We start from the raw sequence: 10,414 nt of genomic DNA, 5'->3' as shown, positions 1-10,414 counted from the left end.
CAATCAAAAGGGATAAAATGATTTTAAAAATCAGTGCAGAAATTATTGAAATATGGAATAGAAAAAAAGAGAAATCAATGAAACCAAAAGCTGGTTCTCTTAAGAATTTCAAAAAAGTAAAGGGAATATTACTACCAAATTTACAGAAATAAATATGGATTATAAATAAACAGTATGAACAGTGGTATGCTGTAGAATAGATAAAATGAAGTGTGATATTCAAACAGTGGAAGAACTTTGAATATATATATATATGATTCAGTTTATATGAAATATGCAAAAGTGAAAGATCTATAGAGACAGAAAATTTATTTGTGGAGTTTAGAGCTCAGGAGGATGGCTTGAGGAGGGTGATAGTTAAAGGGTTTGAGGTTTCTTTTTGAAGTGAAGAAAATCTTCTAAACATGACTTTTGTAATGGTTGTAGATAGTGAATATATAGCAAATCATGGAAATGTTCAATGTAAGTGGGTAAATGTATATGAAATTTATCTCAGTAAAGCTGCTTTAAAACAGGAGAAAATATACAATGGAGAATAAAAGAGTGTTCTTAGCAACTCTGGAACTGGATTATAGGCAATTTTACTCCAGTATAAACTGTATCTGGTGATTAGTTCCTTCCCTTAGCAAAGGAAAGGTTATTATTGTCGTCCCACAGACAGCAGCTCAGCTGAGCATAGAAGCCAGCTTTCTAGGATGACCTCACACCTGGGCTGGTTCACTCAATTCCAAGGCTAAGCCTTTGTTTCATATTCACCAACTTATCAAAGCTGTCCAGAGGTAAAGTTTGATTTCCTCTGTTTCAAGTCTCACCAGGATAGGAGGACTGGTAACTCAGAGACCCCACCCCTTAAACACCCTCTGATGCTGTCTGAGAACAATTGTTACCTTAGCTAGATTATTACATAGGGAACAAGCGTCAGTGAAATTGCCTCAGCAGGCCCTGGGCTGCCTCAAAAGGGACAAGATTCATGGGTTGGGGATGGGGTGTTCTGGGGACTAGGAATAGCCTGATAGCCTGCTAGCTCTGCTTGAGTGACAACCTGAGAACTTTGGAATCCTGTGGCTGTTCAACTTCCAGAGGTATCTACTATTGCCTCACAAAATAGCTGTGTTCTTTATTTTGGTGAAGGTCAGAAGAGCAGGCTGCAGACATGTTTAGCCCATGTGCGTTAGATACTCCAGCTGTAATTTTTGACAATGGATCGGGACTCTGCAAAGTAGGGCTGTCTGGAGAGACTGGACCCCGCCATGTCATCAGTTCCGTTGTGGGGCATCCTAAATTCAACATGGCTATATCAGAAAGCAATCAGAAAAATTACTTTGTTGGGGAAAAAGCCCTGTACAAGTATGAAGCCTTGCATTTACACTACCCCATCGAACGTGGGCTGGTAACAAGATGGGATGACATGGAGAATCTCTGGAAATATCTTTATGAGTGGGAGCTGGGAGTAAAACCCTGTGAACAGCCTGTGCTTATGACTGAGCCCTCACTGAACCCAAGGGAATCTCGAGAGAAGGCAGTAGAAGTGATGTTCGAGACCTTCAATGTGCCGGCCTTCTACCTGTCCAACCACGGGGTCGTAGCTCTTTACGCCTCTGCCTCTGTCACGGGCCTAGTGGTGGACAGTGGGGATGGAGTCACTTGCACTGTCCCCATCTTTGAGGGTTACTCTCTGCCTCATGCTGTCACCAAACTCTATGTGGCAGGGAAGGACATCACAGAGCACCTCACCCGACTCCTCCTTGCTAGTGGGTGTAATTACCCTTGCCTACTCAACAAGGCCTTGGTGGATGACATAAAAGAGACGCTGTGTTATGTGGCCTTGGATCCAGAGAAAGAGTCATGTAAGAGGTCAAAGAAGGTCCTGCAAGAATACAAACTGCCAGATGGGAATATCATCCAGCTTGGGGACCAGCTGTACCAGGTACCTGAGATCCTTTTTGTTCCTGACCTGCTGGGCATCCACAACCCAGGACTCTCAAAAATGGTCTCCAGCAGCATTATGAAGTGTGACACCGACATCCAGAAAAATCTTTTTGCAGAAATTGTGCTGTCTGGGGGTACCACTCTCTTCCCCGGGCTTGAGGAAAGACTTATGAAAGAACTGGAACAGCTGGCCTCCAGAGGGACCCCCATCAAGATCACAGCTTCTCCTGATAGATGTTTCTCTGCATGGATAGGTGCTTCCATCGTGACCTCTCTCAGCAGCTTCAAGCAGATGTGGATCACTTCTGCAGATTTCAGGGAGTATGGGACACATGTCGTTCACAGAAGATGCTTTTAAAGGATTCACAGCACCAGGGACAGCTTAAAGCATCAGATCACAGGAGCAGTGGTTGAAGGTGGCATCTTCCCTTGGGCTTCAGCATGCATTCAATAAAAGTGATATGACATATTTTGGGTTTCAGTTCATTTTTGGTAACGCCGAAGTTAATTTTCATCCTGGTAGTGAGTCTTTTTAAGGGGTTCTGATCCACCTTTCCTTTCCCATGGGCTATTCAGTTGTTTTCTCCTGCTAAATCCCTGGGTTATGTGTTGAAGCTGTGTCCACTTGTAGGATTTGTAGTAAAAGCAGATGCTTGAGCCTCAGGCCCAGAAGTTTGACTCAGTAAGGGCCCTAGAGTCTTCATTTTAATCAAGTGTCTTAGATATTTTTGATAGATCTAGTGCTAAGGAGAGACAGAATCACCAGGGAAAATGTGGGGAGGGGAGGGGAATTGAGTAGAAGATGGAATGCTACCAAGCTCTTTGGGCTCACCTGACCCTTTCAGTAAATTGGTTCTTAATTAGCACAATAGGGATTTCTGCTGTTTGGCAGCTAAATAGGATGGAGCTGTTGTCCTTGTCAAAAAGGACAGATGTGTGCAGAAATTACTATTTGTTTAAGGCTCTCTAAGCTTAGGGCACCTACTCCGCTTGGAGTATTAAGAATAAACTCCTCTAATTTTTTGTGTTCTGTTTGGTTTTTCTTTTAAGGATATTTATAGACCCCTTTTGTTAGGGATAAAACAAAATATTTGATGGTCATCAGTAAAAATTTTTTTAATAAATTGTGCATGCATTATTTTTTCCATTAATTTCAGTTTATTTTTCCAAAATACTATTGATAGAGAAATGGAAAATTCACAGGAGTCTTTGTAGTACAATCTATTTTTTTGGCAAACAAAATACTGGCACTTTCCCACATGTATCTATGTCTGTGTACATTTGTATGTACATATATAAGTGAATATGCTTTTTTTTTAATCATCCTGGGACATGGTAGCCATGCCCATTGGTAAAACTTTCACTGGTGGTGAAACTTGTAGAACATAATACATTGACTGAGGTAATGAATTAGTAGTTTGTATTGAAAAACAGTCATTATAAGGACAATGGAATTGACTTGTGGTTTGGGTAATTGATGCTATAAAGAAAGATACTGTAAGATGGAGGACAGTTAATCATGAATTTAAGCTAAGTGTAATTGGATCCTTCTTGTACTTCCATTTTCTGCAGCCTAAAAACAGAAAATGCTGTGGGCCAGGCCCAGGGATTATTTACATATGTAGCAGAGGTCCAGAGAAAATTGAATTCTCAACCACAGCAGGTCTGTGAATCCAAGATAGAACACATAATGGGAACTGAGATATGAATGAAGACAACTGAGTCAATCAGTGCACTCAAATTTCGAAACCTCCGAATCCCAAGTTAACAGTTACACACTGAGATCTGAAGTGTTATCATGTTCCCTTGGTAAAGTAAGAGTGTTTGGGGGCCAAGTAATAATTGGAATTATGGATCAAGTCTAGCTCATAGTGGATCCACTGTGTCCAACAACAAATCAGGTAGTCATTTTTCCAGTCCCCAAATGTATAAATTGGAATGGGCCCACTGCGTTCTTGGCAGAATTCTAATTAGTTCCTTGACTTGTGGTGTAAGAGATATTAAGGTGGGGAAGGCCAAAAACCTCTAACAGTGCTTCCCACCAGTTGTGTCATTCAGGTTTCTCTAAGAATCAGGTGCTAAATACGACTGAACGTGCAAAGACTGTTTGAGGGGAAATGCCTGTGAGAGAACATGGTGAGGTAGCTGGGGAAGAGTTGAGGGGACTGGCAGGTTGCATCAGGAGCCTTAACTTCAAGTGAAAGTGACAGAAGAAAGTTTTTTAGAAGCATCTTAAACTGTCCTGCAGTCTAAGGAAGTTTCAGTAAAGCTTTAGGAGAATCCTCAAGCCAAATTTGGCCTACAAAGAAATTCTGCTTGTACTGAGAACAGGCCTGCCTTGGTATCCCTACCGTGCTCAGTCATCTGGCAGGGAGAGGTCTGTAGGAAGTGTGACCTTGGCATATATATGGTAATCAATCTCAGAATACAGCAGCTTGAGTCCCTGGTCAGTTATTCTTATAGTTGGAAGTCTTTTAGACATATTCTTCTGGCCTCCACAGCAAGCAAGGTAATCACCAAGAGGCAATAATGCATCTGGTATGTAAGAGTGGAAGATTAGTGTTACCCCTAAACACAAAAATGGTCCTGGAGTGATAGTATTCCTTTAATTCACAATCTAACCCACACAGAAGTTAGACTAATTCTGTAGAATGACAGTGGACTACTCCAAATTCAAGCAAGTGTATCTCAATGGTACCTGCTGTGCTAGATGTGGTCTCTTTTCTAGAGCAAATTAATGTATATCAAGTATGTGGTTTGTTGCTGTCAATCTGATGAATGTGTTTTATCTTTATCAAAAAGGAGCATTAGAAGTAGTTGTGATTCATTTGGGATGGACAAGAGCATTGATTTATATGAATTCTTTCACCATGTGTAATTAAATAGCCTAAAGGGATCTGGTATTAGAGTTATTTGTAATGCAAAAAAGACACTGTGGAATTTATGGAGAATTCCAAAACTACAGTCACAACATAGACCTGCTGGGTTTCTAGATCATGACAGTGTGATCTGAAGCACAGAAATATACAGTATAAACCATTTGAAAAGAGACTCCTAATGAGCTACTCTTTCCTTTTAGGGACAGAGAACTTCATCCTGATATTTAAAGTCGTCACTAGGTATTTGGTTGTGATAATCCATTAATCTGTATAATCATAGTTTGTACCCTTTCTGTTTATGCATTACACTTTTAAAACACTTAAAGATATAAGCCATAAGACTATATCATCAATTTTTTAACAAAGTCACTTTCCTCATAAGAACTACATTTTCATTAAGAAAAATGCAGATCACTGAATAGAAAATGGGGCAAAAGACAATAAAAGGCAAATGATGAAACAAATACTAATAAATATACAAATATCTAAACTTATTAATAATCAAGGATATTGGAATTAAAACTATGATGAGATATGATTTCACATATACCAAATGGGGAAAATTTAAAAATACAAGTCATACAACACCAACTGCTGTCAAATATGTAGAGGAAGAGATATTCTTTTAGGTTGTTTATAGGAGTTTAATTGGTATAATCAGTTTGAAAATAGTTTGGCATTACTTGACATAGCTAAAATATTAATATTTTATGATGCTCCCTCACCTATAAGGGATAAATACAAGAATATTCATTAAAATTATTTTAATTTAAAAATGGAACAAATCCACATTTACATCAACAGGAAAATTGGTGCTGTATTTCAATATATTTATATAATGAAATATCACAGCAAAAAATAAGTGAAGTAAACCTACATCCATCAGTATGAATGTCTTTAATACGAAATCTTCAGCAAAACAAAAATTTAGTCAGAGGAGAGTAAATATATGATAATTTTATTTATATGTAATAGAGTTACATTACATAATATTGACTGTTTTTAACTATGTGTTCAGAAATAACCAAAGCTCAATGGAGTATTGTTTAATGTGCCAGATATATTGAGTAAAATTAAAAAGGACACGCTGCAAAGACTGGCATAATTTCTGGGTAGTGCTTATGTATACGTTGATGGAGTGACATGAAATCTACAAATTGAGTATTAATTGTGTTTTTAGTGTGAGTTTCAGAAAAGCAAAGCCTAGAAAAAAAATTCTCTTTTTTTAAGTTATTTATTAGGGAGTTCTATTGGAAGAAGGGGAGTGAGCAAAGTAGGACAAGACGAAGAAAAAAATATTAAAAAGGAATTCTCACCTCCCCTGGAGTCTAGCTTTACTATGATCACACAAAGAAGCTCTGAAGCAAAAATTTTGCCACACATACCTGCCCCCACCTTGAAGCAAATAGGCAGGCTTTTTATTCTTTCATGTCTTGTGAGACATTGACCAAAGTCAGCCTCTTATTGGACAGATGAGTGTGGTGTAGCTTTATGGAATAAGAAGTTTCTATTTGGATCTGGCCAAAAAAAAAAAAGGGTCAAGTATGAGTTGTTATCAACCAGTGTTCACAGAGGATGGGGCACAGGTGCTCTATCCAATAAAGGGAAACTCTGTGGGTGTCAATTGAATTAACTAAGGTTCACGCCTTATACCATTCAGAACCATATATTTCTCAAAAATAACTTTACTCCATACAGGTACATCTTCGTCATGCTGCATGGTTATGATTTCTGTAAAAATTTTCAAAAAGAGGACTAATAGTACAAATTAAAACACTTAGTACTTCAGTTTGTTGGATAAGCAAACCTATTTCCAGAATACATGTCAGTCTCCGTCACCATGAAATGTTGCATTTTCTCAAGTGGATGGAACTCAAAATAATCAATTAGTAATGATGTGGATAATTGGACTCCTTAGGGAATACGCCATACTGGTGGCTCAAGACTGGTTTCTGTTACTGGAAGACTCTGGCTCTTACTTACTTAGTGGGAGGTGCTTGAGAAAGTCTCAACAAACTTGACTTGTAATATAGCTGCCACACTGAAGTCACATTTTATAAGCACTTCAAATTGAGGTACAGAAATCACTGAAGTTTTTCAATGTGTAAAGCCTCAAAATATGAGAGTAGCAGGTGATAAGGATAGTAGGGATAGTAGGCAGTAAGCTGAGAGGGTCTTAGGCTAAGTTGTATTGTATTCATTTTCACCTCCGTTTGCAGAACGGGTCCAGATTGAGTTGATTTCTCTTTTGTAGAACTTCACTAACAATCAATCAAAATCGAATTCTGTATTTTTTCCAATATTTTCCTCTGGAGCAGGAGTTGACAACTACTGTACTCAGTCTAGCTGCCTATTTTTATAAATAAAGTTGTATTGGAATACAGCCTTGCCCATTAGTTACGTTTTCTATGACTGCTTTTGCTCTAAAATGGCCAAGTTGAGGAGTTGTGAGAAAGACTTTGTGTTCCATAAATCTGAAATATTTACTGTGTGCCCCTCAAGAAGGATTTTGTTGACCCTTGTTCAAGAGCTACAGACGTGGTTGATACTCAGTGTGCTTTTACTGTATTACCACAGCTATACTGAACACTTTGCCTGACATAACAGATGTATGCATCCATGTAGCCACCAACACAATTAGATACAGAGCACTTCCACACCCTACCCCAATTCCATAATGGCTGTTACAGTTATGTTCTCAAATTCCTAGTCCCAGGCAAACACTGATATGTTTCCGTCTCTATAGAATATATTCTATAATTTCGTAAAAGTGGAATTGTACATGGTGTACTATTTAGTGGCAGAATTTGACTCAGTATAATGTTTTTCAGTCCATCCATGTTGGTGTCGGAATCAGTGATTCCTTCTTTTTTGACTGCTTTCCAGTCAGTGAGTTATACAATTAACAGAATCCATTTTTCACTGTTGGATTCCTCAAACCAAACTAGTCTGGTACCAAAAGTTGTAGATTGGTACCCCAGAAACTTGTGAATCAAAATGGCTGCTTTTGGTCCCATTATGTCATCCCCATTCCAGAAAGTGAAAACACAGAATAGAAGAAATGCAGTATTTTCTCCTTTCTTTTAAAAATTCAAATGATATGTTGAACATACCAATTTTGCTCATTAAATCTGCTCAGAATTTGGTCACACGGCTATAGTTAACTGCAAGGAAGCTGGAGAATCTTTCAGTCTGAAAGACCGTATTACCAGTGAAAAGTCTATACACGTGGAAGAGTAAGAGAGAAGATAATGAGGACAAATAACAATCTTCTTTGATTCAGCAAAAGGCCACTGAAATATTGGCTTCACCTTTTTTTTTCACTCATAGAACATAGGGCATACATCCTTTCTAAGGGAAACAGCTTTAGAGTTTCATCCAATTATAGCTTATACCTCAAATTCTAGGATCTTTCAGTGATACAAAGACTTCTCCATCAGATCTGGGTGGTTTGGTTATTTATTTTGTTTTTTTGTTTGTTTTTTATATTTCACATATGAGTGATATCATTTTGTTTTTTCTCTGTCTACTTTCACTTAGCATAATTCGAAAAGGCAACCTATCAATTGGGAGAAGGTATTTGCAAATGATATATCTGATTAAGGGATAATATGCAAAATATATAAATATAGCACTCAATAGCAAAAAGCAAACAAATAATATAATTTAAAATGGACAAAGGACCTGAATAGACGTTTTTCCAAAGAAAATGATTAAATGTCCAAAAGGTACATGAAAAGATGCTCAACATCACTAATGACTAGGAAAATGCAAATCAAAAGCACAACAGGATACCACCTCATGCTTGTTAGAATAACACGTTGGAGAAAAGAGAACACTGTTGGTGGGAATGTAAATTGAGGTAGATACAATGGAGATTTTTCAAAAAATAAAAATAGATCTAGTATATCATCTAGCTGTCACACTTAAGGATATTAATCTGAAGAATATGAAAGCAGTAATACAAAAATACATATGGACCCCTATGCTTATCACATCATTATTTACAATAGCCAAAATTTGGAAACAACCTAAGTGCCCAACAACAGATAAATGGATCAAATAATAATTTATATGTATGTACTTATTGCCATTTTATTAATTGTTTTCTGGGTGTTCTTGTAGTTCTTTTCTTTATGTCTTCCTCTCCTGGATTCTTCCTTTGTGGTCTGATGGATTCCTTTAGTGCTCCGTTTGGATACCTCTCTATTTTTGGTTTCCACTGTAGGTTTCTTGGTTTGTGGTTATTATGAGGTTCATATATGTTGACCTTCATATACAGCTATCTTTAATCTGATAGTCACTTAATTTCAAAGGCATTCTAAAAGCACTACATTTTTGTTTCCCCCACATTTTATGTTTTTGATGTCATATTTTACATCTTTTAATTTTGCGTATCCTTTCACTACTTACTGTATTTATAGTTGATCACACTACTTTTTGTCTTTTAACCTTTATACTAGCTTTTTAAGTGGCTGATCTACTGCCTTTACAATATCCTTGCTTTTACCAGTAAGATTTTTTCCTTTTGTTTATTTTCTTCTTATTAGATGTGGCCTTTTCTTTTCCACTTGAAGAAGACCCTTTAACATTTCTCGTTAAGACTGGTTTAGTGGTGATGAATTCAATCAGTTTTTCCTTGTCTGGGAAACCATCCTTTAATTTTTGAATGAAAACCTTGCTGGATAGAGTATTCTAGGTTGCAAGATTTTTCCTTTGAACACTTTACTATCTTCTGCCACTCCCTTCTGGCTGTAAAGTTTCTGCTGAGAAATCAGCTGATAGTCTTATGGTGTTTCCCTTGTATGTTTAATTTTTTTTCTCTTTAGTGTTTGCTATTTTAATTATATGTCTTAGTGTATATCTTTTTGGGTTCATCTTGTTTGGGACTCACTGTTCTTCCTGTACTTTGATGTCTGTTTCCTTCCCCAGGTTAGAGAAGTCTTCTGCCATTATTTCTTCAAATATATTTTATGTCCCTTTCTCTCTCTTCTTCTAGGACCCCTATAATTCAAATGTTACTACACTTGATATTGTCCCTGACGTCCCTTAAAGTCCTCATTTTAAAAAATTCTTTATTGTTTCACTGTTCTAAATGGGTGATTGCCACTATTCTATCTTCCAGATCACTTATCCATTCTGTGTTATCTAATCTGCTAATGATTCCTTCTAGAGTATTTTTTAATTTCAATTATTGTATTTTTCAGTTCTGATGTGTTCTTTCTTATATTTTCTAGGTCTTTGTCACTGAGTTCTCCATTCCTATCTCAAGTTCGGTGAACATCCTTATGACCATTTCCCTGAATTCTATCAGGTAAATTAATTTTTTTTCTATTTCGTTAGGGTTTTTTCCCCGGGGGTTTTATTTTGTTCTTTTGTTTGGAACATATTCCTCGGTCTTCTCATTTTGTTTGATTGTTCAGTTTTTGCTTCTGTGAATTAGGCAAAACAGCTACTTCTCCTGGTTTTGAAGGAGTGGCTTTGTGTGGGAGCATCCCCTGTGTGGACTGCTTGTGTCTGGTGCCTTTAGCACGTCTGCTATAGGGCTGGAATGGTCTGAGCTAGAGGCAGTCACTAGGGGGCACAGTGTCTGAGGTGACTGGGGC

The 10,414-nt window shown here is 37.5% G+C and overlaps 1 protein-coding gene across 1 annotated transcript; it reads left to right on the top strand.

The window, feature by feature from the left end:
• Nucleotides 1-965: 965 nt before the first annotated feature.
• LOC102542542 (actin-related protein T1-like) lies at nt 966-2,398 on the top strand. The gene has a single exon (XM_006203990.2). The coding sequence runs from the start codon at nt 1,154-1,156 to the stop codon at nt 2,285-2,287; it is 1,134 nt and encodes a 377-aa protein (XP_006204052.1). The 5' UTR covers nt 966-1,153; the 3' UTR covers nt 2,288-2,398.
• The last annotated feature ends 8,016 nt before the right edge of the window (nt 2,399-10,414 follow it).

This window comes from Vicugna pacos, chromosome X (genome assembly GCF_048564905.1).
Source record: "Vicugna pacos chromosome X, VicPac4, whole genome shotgun sequence".
Classification (NCBI taxonomy): domain Eukaryota; kingdom Metazoa; phylum Chordata; class Mammalia; order Artiodactyla; family Camelidae; genus Vicugna; species Vicugna pacos.
This window is presented reverse-complemented; position numbering and strand designations above follow the sequence as displayed.

Coding starts and splice junctions, on each gene's coding strand:
- LOC102542542 (XM_006203990.2), top strand. CDS start 1,154: ATGTTTAGCCCATGTGCGTTAGATACTCCAGCTGTAATTTTTGACAAT.